The following is a 24,280-nucleotide window of genomic DNA, read 5'->3' as shown; positions in this document are numbered from 1 at the left end:
TTTCTTGATTTCTTATTTTATTACAAGATGCCACTTTATAAATTCCCCAAATTATGGAAAGTGTTTTAAGGCATGATCTTCAGGCTTCTTCATTAAACAAAAATCTATTCTTAATTTTCTTATTCCATGTGTATACTTTACTTGGCACTATAAGGTTGATACCGAGTTCATGTGCCATTATTAAGGACTCCAGTCCTTGAGTTCTTGAAAATTTAGTGCTTGCACAGTTGTGAGGGCTATGTTACTGTTTGTCCTAATCATTTCCAGTCTGTAACAAACCTATACACTTCATGGAACATATAGAAACATTTCCTTTTACCTTTTCTACTTCTTTTCCAAAAAATCTGGATCAGATCCATCTCTTGGGTCTAGTCAGTATTGAGTGCCTGCTGTACACACAGGGCATTGTGCTGAAGTGTAACCAAGGCTCTGCTTCCCAGGAGAAATGGCATAGTTGGGGAGAAGACCCAGCTGGCCATTCCTTTTACTGCATGCACATCATGCATGCATATAACATGCATATGCGGAATCTCTTATTGCAGATAGGCTGTATTTTAAGGAGAGAGTAGACACAAAAGTTCAACTCCAGAGAGGAAAACTAAGAGCATTTCCAAATTAACTAAAATCTTCTGTTTTGAAAGAGATCTGTTAATGAAACAAAGCTAGTTCTTACAAAAAAAAGCACAATAACCAAAACCAGATAAGACCCATTAGAAGGTTCATATGAGATATTTATTGTTGCAAACTTGTCTTTAATGAATTGGGAGAAGCAGTAAACTATTTCTACCTGGGCAAGATTTTGCTTTTCCTTCATATCTAAAGTCAGAGCCAGTAGTCCCAGAGGCTGAAGTGCCTTCTCATAGGCAGGGCAGCTATACAGATAAGCATTCTCTCTAAATTGGGTCAGCTCTCTTTCCTGTATGTTAGCATCACCTCTAAAAAGATGACTAAAGTGGCAGAGAGAACTTTGTTGCATCATACCAATAAAAAAACATTTATCTTCGATTTTTATGGTATTCAGTTGTTTCTAACTAAATTCAGAGCCACTTTCTGATTTTGACAAGGTGGAGCTCTACTTGCTACTATATGGAGGGAGAGCTTGGTATACACACTCCTCTCAGAATTCCCACTGGTATTTCACCATTAGACACATACCTTTGGATTAAGTTAGAATCTCCGCAAAATCTCCATTTAAATGCACCTAATGCTGCAGGAGGGCTGGGTGAGATGAGATAAATGGAAAGACACTTGGCTTGGAAAGGCAGGCCAGGAACATGTTTCAGAGTTTTATCTGCAGTTTTAAAGACTCTTTCCATTTTCTACAGTTTCTTTTTTTTACCCGTTCCCTGCTACTTAAGAGGGGATTTGAAGGCACCTACCTAGTGTGTGCACTGAGGCCCTCTCCTCTCTGTGGTGCTGCAGCTGGAAGGAAGAAGAGTATTTTGATGTGAATTCCCTCTTTGCCCTTTTTTTAGTTCCTTTTTCTGGATCTTCAGTGAGCTGGTCACTTTTTCCACTCCAGATAAGCTTCTGTGACTCTTAATTCTGTCAGCGCATGTCTTCCGAAGAGTGGTTGCTTTCTGCATAATGTCCAACCTTTGCTGCTTTCCACCCACAGAGCCCTTCATGCTGAGGAGATGCGATACGGGAAAATTATGAGTGCTTTTCAAACCCATCTGAATTAATGGCCCAGATGGTGAGGAAAATCCCTTGGGGAGCTAAAAATTGAGTGGGTGGTAACAGAATTAAAAAATCTGTAATTAGACTCTTGGCTTTAAGTCCACTTTAGAGTTCCCACTTTTATTTATGTGTCTGAGTCCCATTTCCCAAGTGATGCTGAGGTCCTTCAGGGCAGTCTTGGTTTGTACACAACTGAAACCCCAATACCCTGGAAAGTGGTTCTTTAATAAAATAATAATAGTAATAATAATAGCTAATATCGATGGAATACTTTCTGTGTGTCAGGTATGTGCTGAACACTTTAGATAGGCTATCTTATTTAATTCATGCAATCTTAAGAGGGAAGTATAATTTCCCCATTTTATGAATGGGAAAACAAGAGACGTTGAATAAGACTCAAGTAGCAAATACCTGGTCAGCAGTGGAGACATAATTTAAGCCCAGGCATTTGGGAGTATGAGCTCTTAACCACTATTTTGGACCACTTCCTTATTAAATACTTACTTAGTTTTAAAAGAAATATTTGTTGGGCAAAAGAATAGGTGAACCAAACCTAAGATGAGTTTCTGAAATCGCACATTGGTATCTTAGGTCTTAAAATAAACTGTTCTCAGTCTAAGTGGTCAGCCAGGATGCCTGGTGCTGTGCTTGGTGCGAGTCATAATTCAAGGAGATAGTGCCCCTGGCAAAAACACCCAACATGGGTAACAGTGTAAACACTGTGAAAATTTCCTCTCTTTTTGTAGTCTTCAAAGTAACAACCAAGAGCAATTTAACAGTGGAACTTGACTTAATGAACTTAACATATATTGCTTAATGACAAGTGAATGTGATGTTGTCATTTATAGAATGGCACTGTTATTTCAGTACCAATTAAATGTGGATTTTCATCCCGGTTCTATATATACCAAGTGGTGTACTCTGGGAGCCACAGAGTATTTTCAAGGGGGAAAATATGACTGTAAGCCATTTGACTGTAAACACAACTGTTTGATTTACTGAAGATAAGACCAGAATATTTGTTCAAGAAAGACAGCAAGGAAGAAAGGGTACCCAAGTGTCCCTGGGTAAGTATACTGTGTCCTCGTGGAAAGAACATTGTACTGTGAGTCAGAGAATCTAGATGTTGATCTTGTCTCCATTTTGAGTTTAGCTAAGGCATTCCTCCTGTTAATACTTTGCTGTAATATCATAAAATGCACTAACTGCACTAGAAAATATAGTAACTTTCTTTGTGCCTTTAGAATGACACTGTTCTTTTGATAGACTTTTCCATCTGTCTCAAAACCACCATTGCCTTTTATCTTCTTAAAAACAAACCAAACCACATTATTCTCTTCATTATTTTTCTTTTCTTGAGTCCAATTTTTAAGTGCTTGCTGTATGCCAGTAATTGTTATAAGTCTTTTACACAGTAACTTAATTATCTCAATTGCCTTGTTAGGTGGGTACTAATAGGCACATTTCACAGATGAGAAAACCGAGGCACAGTAATTCCCCAAGTGGCATGGTAAGCTATGGGACTGATATCAAACTCAGAAGTCCAAGGCCTGGTCCCACACTGTCAGTCACTACTCTTTACTGCCTGCCAGTGAAACATTTCTGTTCTTGAAAATGATTCCACAAAATGTTTATGAGCCCTTAATATATGCCAATTACTGTGCAGGCATTGGGGATTCAGAGGTGACCATAATGCAGGTAACTTGGGTTCAAATAATCTGTGTCTGAGAGTGCCCTTGACTGGAGTGCTTTCCTAATAACCCCTCTGGTGGTTTAATCAGAAGCGTGGGGCCATTCCAGCCCCTACCCCACTACACAGAAGGCAGCATATTAAACTTAATCCAAGAGTAGTCTAGTTCAGGCTCAAACATGACAGGATTTCCAGCTTTCACCCTCCCCTTTCCTGTGGGAAGATACCTGTTCTAGCATCCTCTTTCTTCTGCTGTGTGTAGACAGACAGGGCAGTACAGCAGGCTGAGCATGAACATGTGTCTGAGCCACAGCCTGGTCTTCTCCCCCTGTGCCTTAGAGTTGCAGGACCTCTCTGTAATGGGGATAGTCACTGACCCTATCTCACAGGACTTCAGGGAGGAGTGTGGAAATCCTCCCAGGTACTTTCATATTGTATGGAACTTGGTGCTTGGCATGTAGGAAATGTTAGCATTCATGTGTACATGTGTGTGTATGTGTGTAATGGTACATAGGTATATCTATATGAGCATATGTAATTTATGTAAATATGTATATTACATATATATTAGTCTTATTTAGATTATGATTATAGCTTGACTTGAAATCTGCACTTCCTTTTTTTATCCTAGTTTATAACTCATTTTAATATGCTTTCATGTAATGAAATGTTGCCATATGCGATGGGTAGTTTCGGATACAGGCTATTTTTCTATTTTTAGAGATCTACTGTCTCCCTTGATTCTAGAAATGTAATTCCTGCGATTGTGGAGGTTGTGGCAGGAAAGAGAGGCTAGACCCCAGATCTCTGAGATGTTGAATGCTGAGCACATTAGGTTTACATTGTAACTTTGTGAAATTTGGTGCGTAGGTATCCTTTTAATTTAAGGATCTACAGAAGCTAAAAATGAAGTCATTCTCCACTGCAAGGCGTTATCTAAAAGGAACACAGAAATTCCTGTTGTATTACTTATCTGGAATGAAAGCAATGCCTTTTTTCTAAGCTTCAATTTCCTTTTAACATGTGATTTTAACCATTTCCCCATTCTCTTCCTAAATGATGGATGTGTGTACATTATAGGATCTCGTTTTAAAGTTCAAAAACAGGCCCAAAGCTTAATTCTGGGATGTTTGAGGAGGCTAATTAGATGGTATGAGAAGAATTAAGAGTTCCTTTCTTTTTAATACTGTGGTTTTACTAACCTCCCCCCGCCCCCCCGCACTTTCCCCACTCCCCGCTTAGGATCATACAGAATGACAAATAAAATTACTTGAACTTTGGTATCTTTCCATAGTTGGGCTAAATGATGGATGTGTGTTGGGGTGGAGTGCAGGGATGTGGTATAGGTGTAGGAAAGGTATGGTAAGAATGAAGAATCATCTCCAGTGAACCATGAAGTCTATATTCTTCCACCCTAAGCTTCTCACAGACTGAAAGGTTTAGAAGACCTCTGTATCTATGCCCAGTTTGGGGAGGGAGGAATTCTGGTTTAGAACTGCTGACCATCCTTATTTAGTAGGTTACTCTATCACAAAGCCGTACACTAGAGAAATGTTTTTCAATTTTGGACATTTTAGAAAACAATTGAGGTATAATTGACAGATGATAAACTACACACATTCAGTGTATAGATTGGTAAATTTGGCATAATTCCTGAAACTACTACCACAATCAAGATTTGAACACAGCCATCTACCGAGGTTTCCCACTGTTCCTTTGCAATCTTTTCCGGCTGCTCTTCTATCTCCATCTCACTCCATCCTGCCCAGTGACCAGGCAACCACTTGCCTGTTTTCTGTCACTACAGCTAGTTTGGATTTCCTAGAATTTTATATGATGGAATCATACTATATGTACTTTTTCATGTCTGGCTTCTTTCATTCATCATGATTATTCTGAGATGCATCCATGTTGCAGCATGCATCAGCAATTAATTCCTTTTTATTGGTGAATAGTAGTATTCCACTGTATGGAAAAACCACACTTTAGCTGTTTATTATTCATGGGCATTTGTGTTGTTGCCTGTTTTCAGCTATTACAAATAAAGTTGCTGTGAATATTTGTGTACAGTTATTTGTAGGAACATATGATTTCATTCTCTTTGGTAAGTATCTGGGAATAGAATCACCGAATCTAATGATAGATACATGTTTTGCATTTTAAGAAACTGCCAAACTCTTTTCCAAAGTGGTTGTACCATTTTACATTCCCACTGTCAGTGGATTAGAAATCCAGTTTTTGGCATTTCTTACCAACTTCTGTTATGGTCAGTCTTTTTTATTTTAGCCATTATAATAGGTGTGTATTGGTATCTTATTGCTTTAATTTGCATTTCACTAATACCTAATGATATTGAACGTATTTCCTGTTGCTTATTTGCCTTCTATAAGATCTCTGTCACAGTATCTCACTTAACTCAGTTTTAGAGTGAAACACCTTGAATGGGCATCTCTGTGTTCCAGTGGGACTTTGTTTACCAAAACAAACAAATAACAACAAAGAAACAGAGCAGGACGCTTATGGCCTTTGGGTCATTGTTTGCTCATTCCTGATGTAGATGACTTGTCTTCTCAAATACAGATTTACTTCTTTTCCAATCTGGATGTTTTAGAGAATTTCTTTTTTATGCCTGTTTGTACTTGCTAAAACCTCTAATACAAGGTCAGCTAGAAGTTGTTAGGTAGATATTCTTGTCTTGTTCCTGAATTTAGGGGAAAAGCATTCAGTCATCTCATTAGTTTATAATCTTAGCTATAGGTTCGTCATGGATACTTTTTATCTAATTAATAAATCTGATTTTTTATTTTAATTCAACCAGCTTTTAGTTTATTGATTTTCTTCTATTTTTTTCTGTTGTTTCAGGATGTTCTTTCTGTTACACAGAATTTTATCAGGAATGGATGCTAGATTTTGTCGGATGATTTTCATGCATTTATTAAGAATATCATATAGTTTGTCTTTTTAGTTTATTATGATGAATTACATGGATTGGTTTTCAAATGTTAATCCAACCTTGCATTCCTGGGAAAAGCCTCAGTTTTTTTACAAAATATTTTTGGATTTGATTTGCTAAGATTTTATTTAGAACTTTTGCTTCTATGTTCATTTGATATATCGGTCTGTAATTTTCTTGTCATGTCTTTGTCTGGTTTTGATGTTAGGGTTAACTCTGGCTTCAGAATGAACAAGTTGGGAACTATTTCCTTCTCTTCACTTTTCTGAAAGAGTTTGTTCAAAAGTGGCACTATTTTTTCCTTTAAATGTTTGGTAAAATTCACCCAGCAATCTGGCCTGGAGTTTTCTTTATGGGGGGCTTTTATCTACAATTTTTTTTCTTTAATGACAGTATTCCTACTTATTGCTTTTTGTGTGCTTCGGTAAGTTTGTGTCTTTCAGGGAATTTATTTCCTCTGAGTTGTCAAATTTATAAACATAAACTTGCTCATAATGTTCCTCATTATTCTTTTAATATCTGTGTAGTTGTAGTGATATTACCTCTCTCATTCCTGATATTGTTAATTTATGTCTTCTATTTTTTTCCTGATCAGTATAGATAGAGGTTTAATTTTATTGAACTTTTCACAGAAGCAGTTTTTGGTGTTACTGGTTTTTCTCTTTGTTTTTCTGTTTCCAACTCATGATTTCCGTTTTGATTCCCCCCCCACCTTTTTTTTATTAAGGTATCATTGATGTACACTCTTATGAAGATTTCACAAGAAAAACAATGTGATTATTACATTCCCCCTTATTATCGAGTCCCCCCCATACCCCATTGCAGTCACTGTCCATCAGTGTAGTAAGATGCCACAGAGTCCCTATTTGTCTTCTCTGAGCTACACTGTCTTCCCTGTGACCCCACACTCTGCTTTGATTTTTATTATTTTCTTTATTCTGCTTACTTTGGGTAAAGTTCCTTCCCTTCTTTCTACTTTCATAATGTAGAATGTTCACGTCATTGATTTGAGACCTCTCTTCTTTTCTAAAATAGGGCTTTAATGCTATAAATTTCACTCTAATTACTGTTTTAGTGGCTTCCCACAAATTCTCACATGTCATATTTTCATTTTAATTCAGTTCAAAAACATTGAGTCAAACCTTGCATGTGGATTTTTGACTCTGTGGGATTGGTGCCCCACTGTTCAAGGGTCAACTGCAGCCAGGTGTAAGTCTGTTCTTTCACTGTTTGCTTTTGTTTTTCTCTTCGGTTCTTTGTTACTCTCACTTTTTTGCCTTCTTTAAGATTATTTATTTCATCTCCTTTGTTAGTCTATTAGCTTTAACTCATGATCTTGACACACTTAAAAAGTATGCATGTTTTATGGAATTTCCCTTAATTTGAGATTTCTGATGATTTTCTCATGATTAGACTTGGGTTATAGATTTTGGGGGTAGGAGAGGAGAATACTACAGGTATAATATCTGTCTTATTGTATATATCAGAGGGTACATAGTATCATCATGACATGTTACTGATAAGTTACCTTGATCTCTAGGTTTAGGTGGTATCTTCCAGGTTTCTCTACTGTAAAGTGACTATTCCCTTCTTGAACTGTTAGAAGTCCAGCCTAGAGGGGAGGGGAATGAGGCTTCACCTCTAGAGGGAGGGGTATCAGATATGCTCCCTCATGTGGATATAAGATAAAACCACCACAATAACTAATAAATATTTTGGGGGATCAGATATTCTGAAGCTTTCCAAATGTTGTTTCTTTTTAAAGTTTTTCCACTAATTTTGGTAATCATCAGGGCGTCTTTCCTACAGTGGTTATTACGGTGGTGTTCTAAAGGTGACCTTCTATTTCCCTTATTCTTTCTACATTTGTTAATTGCAGTTCTTCCATAAAGAAAATTTGTTCTATCTCTCCTATTTGCTCATTCGTCCATTCATTTATATGAATATGGACTTGGATATTTATATTATTCCTTGTGTTATAATCCAGGACCATCGTAATTTATTTTTTTCTTCAAATCTTCCAGCTTTAACCACTGGAAGTTCTTTCAGATCTGGCCCTTTGATGTTGGTTGTTTTCGATCAAGCCCTCACTTTCTGGTGCTCCAAGTTGCTTCAGGCTCATCTTGTATTTTCCCTGCTGAGTCCTAGAATCAGCCATTTCTCTGAGGCGCCCTACTTCCCTTTACCTGAAGAATGGTATTTAGAAACCAAGACCTGGGCACTGAGTATGCTCTTTGTTACTGAGGTATCAGTACTTCTAGGCTCTCTCAGTAGACGGGGCTAGGAGATAGGCACATTTAACTGTGTATGCCTGTATTTCTCTATTTGTGTATATGTATTAAAATAAACAGTTTATATATTGGCATCTCTAATGAATCCAGCACTACAGGGCTAATTCTAGCCTTTTCCCATTGCAAAGTCATAACTCCTTTTCTTTGACAGTGAGAAATTTGGCTGTCATCTATGGCATTTTTATAGCTCTTACTTGTTCATCCTGTTATACATGTAAAGTATTTTCAGAGTTGCTAACCTATAGCACTGTGAGAAATTAATTTATTGACTAGAGACAAGTGTTTGTATAAAATTCTTCTTCTAGCCATATAACATCCAGTCAAAAACACTGTTTTCCAAAGTTATTTATATCAATTCCTTTATCCCCTCTCCTTTAGTGAGATTATGTTATTTGTAATACAGTTAGTTTCATTTATCAGTCTACATTCCATCCTAGTTCTCTGGACATCCTGGATGATATATTTTTTAAACATTCTCATACAGTCAAGTTCACTCTTTGTGCTCCACAATTTTAAAGGTGTGATGAATGCTTAGTTATGTATTCACCATCTCAGTACCAGACCTAAAAATTCTAACATGTAACTCCTTTGCAGTCAACCCCAACCCCTTACCTCCTTTTACAAGTAAAGTTCTTTTTAAAAACATTATTTCATGGATCCTTATAGTGTATTTTGTTATTAAAGTAGACACAGAATGCTAAAATTATTTTTTCAGAGTTGCTTTTGACATGGAAAAATATGTAGGTTAGGCAGGGCTGGAGTCATTGTTTTGTTAGATTGAAATCAGCAGTAGGGAAATCAAGCTAAGAAGACCATTGCTTTATTTTCTTTTTGTACTAGAATGATAAAAAGTTTCTGATGTGGCTTCCCAGAGAATACTTCTCTCTCACAATAGGCATCTCTAATTTTCCTGTCCGTAGTAGAGTAGTTAAAGATCAGTGAATGGTAAATAAACAGTTTAAAAAGAAAATCAAAGGTCATTTTTTTGTGGTAACTGTCCAAAGCTTTCTACTATTAATATTTCAAAAATCCCTTGCATTGTAATGACATAGCCTAGCTACTTGCTGTGTATTCCATTTTCTTTTCTGGCTCCTTTTTTTAAACCTTACACTTTCTCTTTTCCTATGTTCTTTTATATGTTCATTTATATATTTACTCCTGATTGTGCATATGTCACTAAACTCTAGATCACTCCTATATTGGACTGTTTCTTTCTGTCTCCTTATAACTGGCCTTTATATAAAATTAAAATATATATAATTGGCATTAGTTGTATTTGTTGAATATATATATTCTGATCTTAATTCAGAATATAAGTGGATTGAATATTCTTCATTGGGACAAGAAAAAGCAAATTAAATTCCCTTTTATGTGATTTGTTTGATCTGTGTATGAATCAGTGGTCATTAATAGAAAAAGGGTTCCCTACCCCTGTTTTATTGAAGAAATACTTGGTGGTTTATAATCTGTTATTCTACTTCAGATGGGACTGCACTTAAACTCAGGTGAACATCAGAAGATTGAACTTTTTTGTAAAGACCACCCCTCTACTTCCCCATCCCCCAACATCTCAGTCCCCATTGGAATATTTCATAGCATTTTAAAAAACACGCTATATCTAAAGCCTATGTGTTGTAGCTTGAGTGTTTCCTCTTACTGATATGTCAGTGGAATAAAACAAATAATTAGTCACTGTTTTTTATGTAGTGGTTCTTGGTAGGTGAAATTACCTGACATGTGTAAGTCAAGAGTCCCTGAGGTGGCTCACCCATCAGATTCTGAAGTAGGATGATAACTCATGCACTGCCTTTCACCATAACAGCTAATGCTGTTTCCATTACCTCTGAAGGATTCAAAGATTAGAGTGAACCATAGAGAGGACATGCTGGATGGGATTACTGCAATGTCTGCAGTTGGAATGCAGATATAACTTTGAATCACTTCTTTGTAGCATATGAGAACACATACACTCTGTCTCAGAATGTTCTGTTACCAGAATCTGTATTCACATGGGAAATTGTGTTATAGGACTGGGTTCACTCAGAGAGGAGCTTCATGCCAAGGTCTTATGCTCAGGGTAAATGTTAGGGATAATTCATTTCCAGATTAGGTTTTTTTACATAACAAGACACATGTTCTGTATTTAGCCATATGTATTTGTTATGCCTCAGTACCTCCAAGATAGGTCTCATTGCAACAGAGAAAGGATTTTGTTTGTTTATCTGTGCTTTAAAGCCAAGAATATTTTACAAGTGGTCTGACTGGTCTGCAGTAAGTGACAGTGTCATGTTCATTTAAAGAAGGTGACCACCTCTTCAACAAGCATTTGTATAACTTCAGTTATTTATTTCAGGGTGAAAGTCATGGTAAGGCAAGGGGAAACACATAGAGTTCTTTTTCTACTTCATAGACACTTTCTGAACCATTGAAAAAACAGAAATAATTGCAGTGTTAAAATACAAGTGGTGCCATTATTCTGGATGATTCTTTCCTTTCCTCTTCCCTTTACCGTCTGCCTTCCCCCTACCTCATCCCTCTCTGCCTTCCCCATTCCTGCCCTCACACACCTCTCCCTTCTTCTCTCTGTTCCTCTCCCGTTCTATACCCTTTCCTCAACTCCTTAAGATATTTTATTCATAGTTTTACTTGATGGTTTGATGCTAAAAGTGCATAAGACATATTTAGGCCTTCTTTCCCCTTTTTGTCTTCTCCTATAGCTCCCATTAATATGGCAGTAATTTCCCTATGATAATCTTGGACTTTCTACTTAAACTGTATAAACCTATCTAATAGAGATGGAAAGGGGTTGGGGACTGGCCTTCCAGGGTAGCTATTTCTTCAAACTCTTCTAAGATGACTAGTAGATGGAGTTCACTTTGCCATTATCTGACTTAGTCAGACTCATCATGGTTAAGAAATCTTTGATGGCTTTGGGTTGGAGATAGAACTAAATAGAAATAACAAGGCAGTGTAGTCAAATCAGTAGTGTCTTGTCTGATGCCTTCCTGCTAGCTGAGCACTGGAATTCGACATGGTATGGCTCCGACTCTGCATCAGGGTCACCACCAGGAGAGTCCTTCATGGAGCATATGTGCAATGAAATTACACAGGTTTTTCTTCTAAACCTGAGATTCAAATCAAGAAGCACTATAGCCAATGAGTATATTAGGGTTCTCCAGAGAAGTGGAACCAATAGGGGGTGTGTGTGTATGGAACAGAATTTATTTATTTTATGTATATATGTTGTATATATAAAGGAATTTATTATAAGGAATGGGCTCATATGATTATGAAGGCTGGCAAGTTCAAAATCTGCAGAGTGGACCAGCAGTCTGCAGACCCAGGAGTGTGCAGGTGCAGGTGAAGTCCTAAGGCAGTCTGCTAGGGAGCTCCCTCTTGCTTGGGGAGGCTGGTCATTTTGATTTATTCATTCCTTTCAATGGGTTGGATGAAGCCTGCACACATGAAGGAGGGCAGTGTGTTCACTCAGATCTCACCAATTTAAATGTTAATCTCTTCCAATAGTACTGTCCATTTTGACATGTAAAATGAACCAACCAGCCATCACAGCCAGATGTATTTGGAGCTCCATGATATTTGGTTGGGTCTCTTTATGCTTTATTTTTAAGGTCTCTTCAATTGTGTTGTCATTTAGTTTAGCCAAAGTAACAATGGGCAGCCTTTAACCTGGAGTTCATCTGACTGTGCGCTTGTCAGAACGCATTTGATCCATTTACTGTGTATTCTTTCTGCGTGTATGGTGAGTGGGTCTTGAAAAAATATCATTGGCTTGTACTTTCTCCCCCTGCTCTTGCTCATAAATTCCTTTAAAAAATTGGTAAAGAAACTGAGGCATTGTTGAAAAGGTACTATTTAATGGAATATTTTCTTCTCTAAAAGGAGTTTTGCTAAGCAGGCACACAGAAGTGGTCTTGAAGAATAAACATGTAACTTCTCCACTGGAAAGCCTGCCGTTGCCATTTTATATTTAGATTTGACCCCACTAGGCCAGTGAGGTCCCACAGTGGTACATACTGACGTGTACCCGTGCTGCTCCAGGCTTGGTCAGGGAAAAGTTTCTTTTAAGCAGGAGACAAACTGGACAGAATGCCAGAAGTCTAATTATAACTCTTCAGAGAGCCAAACATACATAAACCAATTCTTAGCAGCAACACATCTGACTTAAAGTGAAACATTTCCTGAAAGAACTTCTTTTCCCTCTTGTTTTATGGTAACAAGTAAAAGCCCAAATTAATGTAAGTTTTCATGGAGCACTAAGACAGCCATTGATTTCTCTCTCTTGGGTGTCTGCAGTTGAATGGTAGTAGCCATTGTTAAAGAAACAAGTCCCTTTATCTCCCAGTGTACCACTCGTGAGCCAGCAACCTGTTTTGCTGTTGAGATTTTGTTTACACATCAGGAAAAGACAGGTGATGTTTACTTTAAGACCTTGATCTGTCTGGCTTGTGGGTTCAATGGTTACCTTTGGAATTTAGTTTTTCATGGACTCTTACTCTGCTTCAGGGTGCATGTGCCAGTGTGCCAAGGCTCTTGGAAGAATCAGTCAAAATTAACCAGCCTCTACTGAATCAGGCAGTTTGTGAGGTGAGAGTAGCATTACCTCTTAGGCTGTTATGGCTTAAGTGTATTTTTTTATTACAATATTTTATGTTACTGGTTTCTTTGGCCTAGGGATCTAGAAGCAATGAATAGCCAATAATTCTTCAGAATAATAAAGGAAAGCAGGCATCATCCTCATATCCAGCAATAGAGCTCTGCCTCTGTGACCGCAACCCCAGATTTTGGGTTGTACCTGACATAATGAATGACTTAGCTGTGTTCCACCAAATGGCCTGCATATAACAGTCACCTGGGACGCTTGGAAAAAAAATACGTATCTGGGCCTTTTCCAACCCACTTTGTTAGAATTTGGGGTGTGTGTGCTGTAGATGCTGAGGAGGTGATTTGGGCAATAGTATTTTAAATAAGCTTCTGAAGTGATCATCATACAGCTTGTCTGGCATCAGATCCCCAGACCCTGGTAGAATTTCTAAAAGCTCTCTCAAAACCAAAATAAGAAATTGCTGTTGTCCACAGCTGCTAAAATTGTTCCAGATTAGGAAAGGGAAAGGCAAACAAAGAACACAGTAGTTTCAGATAATAATTATAGGGGCCTGCATGAACTTGGAAAGCCATTGTGGGCTTCCGCGTCAGCGTTTCCTCTCCTGCCTTATCATTGCCATCTGCCTGCTCCCTCTGCTCCCTTGAACTTAGCTCCACATCTTCCCTGGAAGGAAGAGATGACTGTGTGGGAAGAAGCCAGTGCCATCTGTGTATCAGTCCAGAGGCTTTTTTTTAAGGCCATTTCCCTTGCAAACTCATCTAAGAAAGGGTTTCAATAGGACAATGGGATACAAGTTTAGGCTTTAGGGTCTGAGTCATGTTTCCCTTTTTGTTCCAGATTCTCTTTCCACCTATTTGTTGCTATTTCCTTTAGTTCTATATAGATGGTTTCTTCTTATAAAGGAAGATTATGAAAAAGAACAGCGAAATAGAGGCTAGGAGTCAGGACTCCTGGCTTCTGGCTTTTATTTGTGCTCATAGACAGTAACCTCTCTAGGACCTGATCCCCTAACTGGGAAACAGATGTAGCCATCCTCACCTCCTCAGTGGAATGCCAGGAGTCTTAATTCATGTTCAGAGTGCTATCAGACAACCCAAACAATATTCACAAGAATGTACAGTTTATTGAATTCTCAGCAGCATTATATCCTTACCTTTTAGTTCCCTCCTGCTTTGTTAATTATCAAAATGTTCGTGGGAGGAAGTACAGTGTCTATCTTGTTCTATCTCTACGTTTGGCATCCATCTTGCAGGCTGGGTTGACAGTTCTGTTCTATGAAAAGCACCTTAACAGTGTCATTTCTCCTTTTTAGCAGAATAGTAGACTGAACTCCAGGAAGCAGCCTACCGTCACATTTGCTACAGGTCAAATGAACTCTGTTGAGTTTAAGGTCTCACTCCTCTATGTCTGTGTGCTCGTCTCTTTCTGAGTACTGCTGAGTGGCTCCTTGTAGGTGAAATTTTATACATCGGTATGGCATCCCTTCCCCCTGCCATCCTTGTCTTCTCAGGAAAAGCATGTATTTTCCTAGTAGACCAGTGTCCAGAGGGTGGGATACTTGTAATTCGTGAGCTCCTCAGTTGCTTAACCAGATGATACTGGAACTTAGAAATTGACCCCAGGGTTCTTCTGCTCCCTAATGAGGCAAAGGCTGACGTCAAAGGTGGTGACTCATGTGTGGATGAATGGCCACACTGTGGGCCATTCCCAGCAGACCTCTCTCTTTTTTCTCAGCTGAGCCCATGCTGCAGCCCTATCCTGCGGGTTCATTTATATGCATGTCTCTGTCATCTGCTTCTGAGAGCAGAGCAGAAACCTCCTGCCTAGGAAAGGCCCATGCTCTGTGTTTTAGGGCAGGCCATGCTTCTGCATCCTCAGGGCATGATTCCCAGCTGGGTCACTTCTCCCCGCAGTACTGTCTCATTTCTCAGGCTCTTTCCTTGTGTAGTTTAGACAGGGCACACAGATTCGGCACAGGGCACTTTTCTGAGTTTGTGGGGAACGTGCCGAGGGTGCAGGAAATCTGTGACAGAGCCAGGGCAGCAGAGCAATTTCTTGGTCAGGTTATCCTGAATAGAAAACCTGTGCCAGACACCACTATGCATGGCATGGGTCATGTGTTTCAAAGTAATTCTGTCCCATGTATGACTTCTCTGAATCTGTTTTTTTCTCTTCCTCCCCCAGTCCAGTTGATTATATCTAGCTGTTGGGCCTTAAGGATAACAATAACTTCTCTCCCTCTCCCTCTGTGATAGTGTGATATGGTTAGCATCAATACATTGGTGATAACCTGGCCCTGATGAATTGTAGAATAGCCTTCTCTTTGGACCATCTTCATATCATTTAGCATTTGGGAAAAAAGTGGTTAGAAAGATTCTCAAACTTTTAAAAAATCATTTCTTGCCACATTTCTTGTCAAGCATGCACATTTACAAAACTCAGGGCTGTGTGACTTACTGTCTTCCAGTGTTTCTTTTAACAATGTAGCTCACTATAAATTGGAAAACTGGCATTTTTGGCTTCCATGATTTCCTAGTCTTAATTGGTACAACAGAACTGACAAATGTGTTCTTAACCCAGAAGAACTAGGTGATCCAATCCAGGACAGAGGTAACCATTGAGTGTTATGCTTGCAATTCCATTTTCAAAGCTCTTCTGTATGCCAAAGCTAGGAACCACTACTATCAAGAAATCTGGGCCTTACTTTCTGTGTTATTTTTTACCCCTCACTTTTACCAACTGTAAAATATTGTTAGAATTCTTTACCCTTCTTTCATCAATAATTGAAGATAAACATTTACAACAGGGGTTACTTATTATAGTTGTTTTTATTATTACTGTATTTGCTACATAGGTACCAATGTCCTTCTAGTGGTCCAAAGAACAGTAAGTTTCAAATTCAATGGCTTTAGGCCTAAGGCCAGAAAACACATTAACCATGAATGCCGTGAGTGGAATGATACAAATAAGAATTCCCCCAAAATTCAAAATGAGGTCTAATGGTGTCCTTTGCTGTACAGAAGCTTTTTAGTTTGATGTAGTCCCATTTGTTAATTTTTGCTTTTATTTCCTTTGCCCGAGGAAATGTGTTCAGGGAAAAGTTGCTCATGTTTATATTCAAGAGAGTTTTGCTTGTGTTTTCTTCTAAGAGTTTTATAATTTCATGATTTACATTCAGGTCTTTGATCCATTTTGAGTTTACTTTTGTATATGGAGTTAGACAATAATCCAGTTTCAATCTTGTACATGTAGCTTTCCAGTTTTGGCAACACCAGTTGTTGAAGAGGCTGTCATTTCCCCCATTGTATACACATGGCTCCTTTATCGTGTATTAATTGGCCGTATATGTGTGGGTTTATATCTGGGCTCTGTATTCTGTTCCATTGATCTGTGGGTCTGTTCTTGTGTCAGTAACAAATTGTCTTCATTATTGTGGCTTTGTAGTAGAGCTTGAAGTCAGAGAACATAATCCTCCCAGCTTTATTCTTCATTCTAAGGATTGCTTTGGTGCTATTTGGGGTCTTTTGTGGTTCTATATGAGTTTTAGAACTATATGTTCTAGTTTGTTGAAGAATGATGTTGGTATTTTTTTTAGAGATTGCATTGAATCTGTAGATTGCTTTAGGCAGGATGGCCATTTTGACAAAATATTAATTATTCCTATCCATGAGCATGGGATGTATTTCCATTTATTGGAGTCTTCTTTAATTTCTCTCATGAGTGTCTTGTAATTTTCAGGGTATAGGTCTTTCACCTGCTTGGTTTATTCATAGGTATTTTATTCTTTTCAATGCAATTATAAATGGAATTTTCCTGATTTCTCTCTCTGCTAGTTCATCACTAGTATATAGGAATGCAACAGATATCTGTGTATTAATTTCATATTCTGCAACATTGCTGAATTCAGTTAATAGTTCTAGTAGTTTTGGGGTAGATTCTTTAGGGTTTTTTAAGTACAGAATCATGTTATCTGCATACAGTGACAGTTTGACTTCTTCCTTACCAATCAGGATGCCTTTTATTTCTTTGTGTTGTCTGATTGCCATGGCTAGGACCTCCAGTACTATGTTGAATAGAAGTGGGGAGAGTGGGCATCCTTGTCCTGTTGCCTATCTTAGAGGAAGAACTTTCAGCTTCTTGCTGTTCAGTGTGATGTTGACTATGGGTTTGTTATATATGGCCTTTATTATGTTGAAGTACTTGCCCTCTATATCCATTTTGTTGAGAGTTTTTATCATGAATGGATATTGAATTTTGTCAAATTCTTTTTCAGCATCTATGGAGATGATCATGTGGTTTTTGTCCTTTTTGCTGAGTGGTGTATGATGTTGATGGATTTTTTAATATTGTACCATCCTTGCATCCCTGGAATAAATCCCACTTGATAATGATTGATGATCTTTTTTAATTCAGTTTGTAATATTTGTTGAGTGTTTTTGCATCATGTTCATCAGGGATATTGGTCTGTAATTTTCTTTATTGTGGTGTCTTTGGTATTAGCCTATGAGAATGAGTTTGGAAATATTCTTTCTTATACTTTTTGGAAAACTTTAAGGAGGATGGGTATTAGGTCTTCACTAAATGACTGATAAAATTCTGCAGTGAATCCATCTGGTATGGAAGTTTTGTTCTTTGGTAGTTTTTTTATTATCAACTCAGTTTCGTTGCTGGTAATTGGTCTGTTCAGATTTTCTGTTTCTTACTGGTTTAGTCTTGTAAGGTTGTATTTTTCTAGAAAGTGGTCCATTTCTTCTAGGTTATCCAGTTTCTTAGCTTATAATTTTTCATAGTATTCTCTAATGATTCTTTATATTTCTGCAGAGTCTGTAGTAATTTTTCCTTTCTTATTTCTGATTATGTTTATGTGTATAGACTCTTTTTCTTGATAAGTCTGGCTAGGGTTTTATCTATTTTGTTTATTTCCCCCAAGAATATTTTATTCTTTTCAATAAGGGAGATAAGGGATCAGCTTCTGACCCAAAGGGGCCTTAGAGGTAACATATGAGATCGTTACTCAACTGGAAAATGACTGAACAACCCAATTTGATCCTTTCTCTTAAGAAGTATGAAGCTAAGAGCTCCTAGTTTCATTGATTCTTTCTATTGTTTTATTCTCTCAATTTCATTTATTTCTGCCCTAATCTTCATTATGTCCCTCCTTCTACTGACTTTGGGCCTCATTTCTTCTTCTTTTTCTAGTGTCATTAATTGTGAGTTTAGACTGTTCATATAGGATTGTTCTTCTTTCCTGAGGTAAGCCTGTATTGCAATATACTTCCCTCTTAGAAAGGCCTTTGCTGTGTCCCAGAGCTATTGGGGTGTTGAGTTGTTTTTTTCATTTGTCTCTATACATTGTTTGATCTCTGTTTTTATTTGGTCATTGACCCATTGATTATTTAGGAGAATGTTGTTAAGTGTCCATGTGTTTGTGGGCTTTTTTGTTTTCTTTGCATAATTTATTTCTAGTTTCATACCTTTGTAGTCTGAGAAGCTGGTTGGTACAATTTCAGTCCTTCTGAATTTACTGAGGCTCTTTTTGTGGCCTACTATAAAATCTATTCTGGAAAATGTTCAATGTACACTTGAGAAGAATGTGTATCCTGTTGCTTTTGGGTGGAGTATTCTGTAGATGTCTGTTAAGTCCATCTCTTCTAATGTGTTGTTCAGTGCCTCTATCTCCTCACTTATTTTCTGTCTTGTTGATCTCTCCTTTGGAGTGAGTGGTGTGTTGAAGTCTTCTACAAGAATGCATTGCATTCTATTTCCCCTTTAATGCTGTTAGAATTTGTTTCACATATTTAGGTGCTCTTATGTTGGGTGCATAAATATTTTTAATGGTTATATCCTCTTGTTGGATTGGCCCCTTTATTATTGTGTAATGTCCTTCTTTGTCTCTTGTTACTTTCTTTGTTTTGAAGTCTATTTTGTCTGATACAAGTACTGCAGCTCCTGCTTTTTTCTCCCCATTATTTGCATATCTCCTTCCATCCCTTCACTTTTAGTTTGTATATGTCTTTGGGTTTGAAGTGAGTGTCTTGTAGGCATCATGTAGATGAGTCTTGTTTTTTTTATCCAGTCAGTGACTCTGTCTTTTGATTGGTGCATTCAATCCATTTATATTTAGGATGATTACTGATGGATATATACTTATTGCCATTGCAGGTTTTAGATTCATGGTTACCAAAGGTTCAAGGGTAACTTCTTTACAATCTAACAGTTTTAAACTAGCTCAGTACACTATTTCTAACACAGGCTAAAGGGTCTTTTTTTTTCTCCCTTATTTTTCTTCCTCCTCCACTCTTTATATATTAGGTGTCATATTCTGTACTCTTTGTGTATCCCTTGACTGACCTTGTGGGTAGTTGCTTTAATTTTGCATTTGCTTAGTAATTAATTGGTCTACTTCCTTTACTGTTGTTTTATTTTCTCTGGTGACATCTATTTAGCATTAGGAGCACTTTCATCTATAGTATTCCCTTTAAAATATACTGTAGAGATGGTTTGTGGAAAGTAAAGTCCATTAGCTTTCACTTATCTGGAAATTGTTCAATCCCTGCTTCAAATTTAAATGCTGATCTTGCCTGGTAGAATATTATTGGTTCAAGGTCCTGCTGTTTCATTGCATTAAATATATCATGCCATTCTCTTCTGGCCTGTAAGGTTTCTGCTGAGAAGTCTGATGATAGCCTGATGGGTTTTCCTTTGTATGTGATCTTTTTTCTCTCTCTGGCTGCTTTTAACACTCTGTCCTTGTTCTTGATCTTTTCACTGTAATTATATGTCTTGGTGTTGTCTTCCTTGAGTCCCTTGTGTTGAGAGATCTGTGTACTTCCGTGGCCTGAGAGACTATTTCCTTTCCCAGACTGGGGAAGTGTTCAGCAAATACTTCCTCAAAGAGACTTTCTATTCCTTTTTCTCTCTCTTCTCCTTCTGGTACCCCTATAATGCAAATATTGTTCTCTTTGAATTGGTCACACAGTTTTCTTATTATTCTTTCATTCCTAGAGATCCTATTTTCTCTCTTTGCCTCAGCTTCTTTGTATTCCTGTTCTCTAATTTCTATTTCATTTACCATCTCCTCTACCTTATGTAATCTGCTTTTGAATCCCTCCGTTGTATGTTTCATTTCAGATACTGTATTTTTCAAAATTTCTGTCTCCTTGAAGTCCTGTCTGAGATCTTCAATATTTTTCTGTAGTTCTGTATGTCTATGATTTTTATTTTAAATTTCTTTCAGGAAGATTGGTGAGTTCAGTTTCATCTGGCCCTCTTTCTGGTGTTTGTGAGATTTTGTTTTTTACCAGGTTCTTTTGCCATTTCATATTTGTATTTATTACTGTGGAGTAATAAGTTTGTGTAGGTGACACCCTCTAGTGCCCAGAAGCTCTGCTCTCTGGAGCTGCTCAGCCCCCGGAGTGATGGCAAGGGTCTCTGGCAGGCAGTGCCTGTTCTTGCTGGGAGGAAATCTTTACAATCAAACAGTTTTAAACTAACTCACTTAGTACAGTATTTCTAATACAATTTAAGGTTCTTTTTTTTTATCCTCACTTCTTTTTCTTCCTCCTCCACTCTTTATATATTAGGTGTCATATTCTGTACTCTTTGTGTGTCCCTTGACTGATACACAAGTGCCTCCTGGCCACAGTACTGTCTCCACTACCAGGACCAGTGGGCCGAGCATGCAGGGAGCAGCTTATTATTTATGCCCGGTACTGCCATAGGTGGAGCTGCCCTCCAGCTGGCCCAGTGCGATGACAGGGGTAGCAGGTTTGCGAACTGGTGTCAGCTGGGAGGAAGGAGTGTCAGACTGCATATTGCAGAGGGGGTCCTGGCACTGTGTTGCTAACCATGGAGGTGAAGCACCTGAAGCTCCTGCAAGTTCCCAACCTGCTGGGCTGAGTGTGCCAGGATGATTTTGTCCACCTGTCCTTTCTCCTGAGCAGCAAGCTCTGTATAATCCTTGCCCATTTAGCAGCCCTCCCACTGGTGGGAAGTCTTTCAAAGTGCTGCCTTTCTTTTGTCCTGGAATGGGCTGTTGTGGGTACCTGTTCTCCACCAGTGACTGGAAATCAGTCTCTCTAAGTATTCCACCTGTCTTAGCTTTCCAACCTCACTAATCTCCAGAGCACCATGTAATGTGGGCTGGTGCTCCTGGAGCAGACCCCCAGGGCTAGGTGTTTAACAGTCCTGTGCTTCTACTCCATCCCTGCTCCATTTCTCTTCCTCCCACCTGTGAGCTGTGGTGGGGGAGGGCTTGGGTTGCGCTGGATCACAGATTTGGTACTTCACCCTTTTCCATGAGGTCTTCTCTTTTCCCCAGATGTAGGCTGCCTGCTTCAGTCTTTTCTCCAGTCACTCTTTCAGGATTAGTTGTATTTGCTGTATTTTCATGTTATATGTAGTTTTGGGAGGAGGTTTCTGCCTCACTTCTCAGGCCACCATCATTTTCACCCTCTCATTAATACTGTATTTTAAAGTGGGATCCTTGGCTTTGGGAATGGGCAAAGTAAGCATTATAGAATATTTACAGGTTTAACAACTTTTAGGAACAGAACAATTCTGAAGAAGGCTGCTTAGCTTGAGACCTTAGCAGACCTAGGGCCCAGCTCTCGTGAAAAATCACTTGTTAGAACTTCAGTTACTTGTAGTGATCCTTTGTTCTCATATCTTCTTGGGACATACTACTAGGATTGGCACCAGCAGCTGCCCATGAAACTTATCAAGGGTAGTTGGGTAGGAGAGAGGTCAGGTCACACTGTTATTACGAAGTGTAGAGCATTGATCTCTCCCCTGAAGAGCAGGGCAATAAGAGGTAATTATTTCCATTATGTGGAGCTGTGTTACCTTAGCTTCTTCTAGGTTGTAAGAAATAGGTTGACTTGGTTTACTTTAGAGGTTTGTTGTAAAGAATGTATTTCAGTTGGCCTTCATGAACATCTGACTTTATTGCGGACACAAGCGTAGCCCTGCTGTTATCTTTTTGTCCTCTAGCTCATTTGCTACCAGCTCTAGTGTTTCCACCATATCTCTCTCTGTTCTCTACTTCAACTCTATTTCTCTGGTGACTCTAAACTCTAGAATTCATTCTCTGTCTCTCTTAGCTTCATACTTCTTAAGAGAAAGGATCAAATTGGGTTGTTCAGTCATTTTCCAGTTGAGCAACGATCTCATATGTTACCTCTAAGGCCCCTTTGGGTCAGAAGCTGATCCCTTATCTCACTCATTTGTAACCAGAGTTTAAGTGTTTCATCATCTAAGTTACAGTCATCATAATGAAAGAATTGTCCATGGTCACATTTCTGGATAAGGTAGATATTCGGAGCATCCTACTAACGGGTCCCAGTCACTGGGAAGTTTCAGCTTGAAGGAGAAAGTACTATATGTGCATGGGATGTATTCTAGCCTCCATGCATTGCTGACCAATAACAGTTACCTTCACTTGTCCTGGTTCTATAACCTTTTATAGAAGTCAGTGTTTTAGAGACTAATAGCAACTCAGATATATTATACTTCTGATTTTCATCCCTTTTACTAGATTTTTTAAGGCTTTTGTTATAATTAATAAAGTCTTATTAAAGCATCAAAATGTATACTTAGAATGTATTCACGTAGCTGAGCCATTAAATAGGATTAGGAAAAAGAAAAGAATAGTTTGTTGTGACCTGCAGCACACCTAACAGAAAGCAGCTTTGAATGCAGGTCTTTCTGGCACTTTCTCTTTAGCTGGTTTAGCAGGGTAAGATCCTGAGACCTTGTAAGATTTATGTATGAAAGCCTTCTTTGGGGGTGGCATACTTTCCTAGATGCCAAGTAGCTGAAAAGAATGACATTTTTTTAGGTGGTCATTGTATCTACTTGATTTTCCAAGAAAATTGGGGAAGACATTTGAGATGATGACAGACTGGCTTTTAATGTTTGCTGAAATGCATGGAGAGTCAGGTGCTAGTTTTGAAAGGCATTACAAAGTAAACAGCATATCTTGATTTCATTAATAGCTTCACTCAACTTATATTAGAGGAAATCACCATGTTATTATTCTCATTTACCAAAGACTGGTGAAAAGTTTCTAATGGACGGGAATCACTGGGTAATATAGATGGACTCTCAGCTGGTTGGTGACTGTAAAGAGTGCTGCTGCGGTCCTGAAGGGAAAAATACTAGACTAAGGGCTTGGACCATATCACATCCACAGAGTGCCTTTGCCAGATCTGAAGCCTGGAGGAGGAGATGGGGGATTGGAGGAGGAAAGGATGCCCAGAAGGCCCCCTGGATCTGGGTGATGGACATTGAAAAGATTATCAATGACTCTAAGCAAGAAGGACATTCTTTGAAGCTCTCTGGGCTTTGTTCTGGGACTAAGAAGGAAAGTGCATTCTCAGAATTCACCTCTTCCTCTGTTCCTTCCAGTGAAGGTCAGAGAAAGAAAGCAGCCGACTCATTGTATGTAAGAGACTTTGTTTTGTAATGTAATATTGTCTATCCTCTGTGGTTAGTGATTGTAGCTTAAACAGAGGGGAAAACCTGACCTCAGTCCTAGGGTTCTCTGTTTTAGAATTGCTTTGTCCCTAATTTTACTTTTCTTTTCTTCCTGTAGGCTGCTTAATAGGGGCTGTGAATCTCAAATCCAGCAACCGAAACCCAGTGGTACAGGAATTTGAAAGTAAGTATAAGGGAACCTATTAGGAGAAGGGCGCCATCTAATGGACATTTAGTGGTCTTGCAGCCAACTCAGGACAAACACCTATTTATAGTGCCAAAGAGATGCTCAGGTGGGGGCTACTCAGTAACACATTTGATGTGAACGGGTGTCAAAAAACACTGTGTTAGTGGTCCAGCAGAGAACACTGCAGCCTTTGGTTGGCTAAAATCTGATTCCTGCCCTGGCTTTGTGCTTGCACAACGAAGAAATTTCTTTTATACAAGTGGAATATTATGGGGAGACATGTACTCTATTTAGTAAAAGCCCTTGTTAATCATCTTTAGTATTTTTCTAGCTACAATTCATCTTTTCTTAAATCCTCTGGAGCTTGGCGGTCACTTTT

The 24,280-nt window shown here is 38.5% G+C and overlaps 1 protein-coding gene across 2 annotated transcripts in view; it reads left to right on the top strand.

Moving 5' to 3' along the window:
• The window catches only part of JAM3 (junctional adhesion molecule 3), a 59,674-nt gene that overhangs the window by 25,361 nt on the left and 10,033 nt on the right, over positions 1-24,280 (top strand). For both annotated transcript variants that reach the window (XR_012132631.1, XM_073239467.1), the window contains exon 2: positions 23,833-23,898. Coding sequence is in view for 1 of the 2 variants with exons in the window: in XM_073239467.1 (XP_073095568.1) it covers positions 23,833-23,898 (66 nt within the window). In the remaining variant the exon portion in view is untranslated. The remainder of the gene's footprint in view (positions 1-23,832; positions 23,899-24,280) is intronic.

This window comes from Manis javanica, chromosome 6, assembly GCF_040802235.1.
Source record: "Manis javanica isolate MJ-LG chromosome 6, MJ_LKY, whole genome shotgun sequence".
In the NCBI taxonomy this organism is placed as follows: Eukaryota; Metazoa; Chordata; class Mammalia; order Pholidota; family Manidae; genus Manis; species Manis javanica.
Note: the sequence above shows the minus strand (reverse complement) of the source record. Positions and strands in the feature narration are given on the sequence as shown.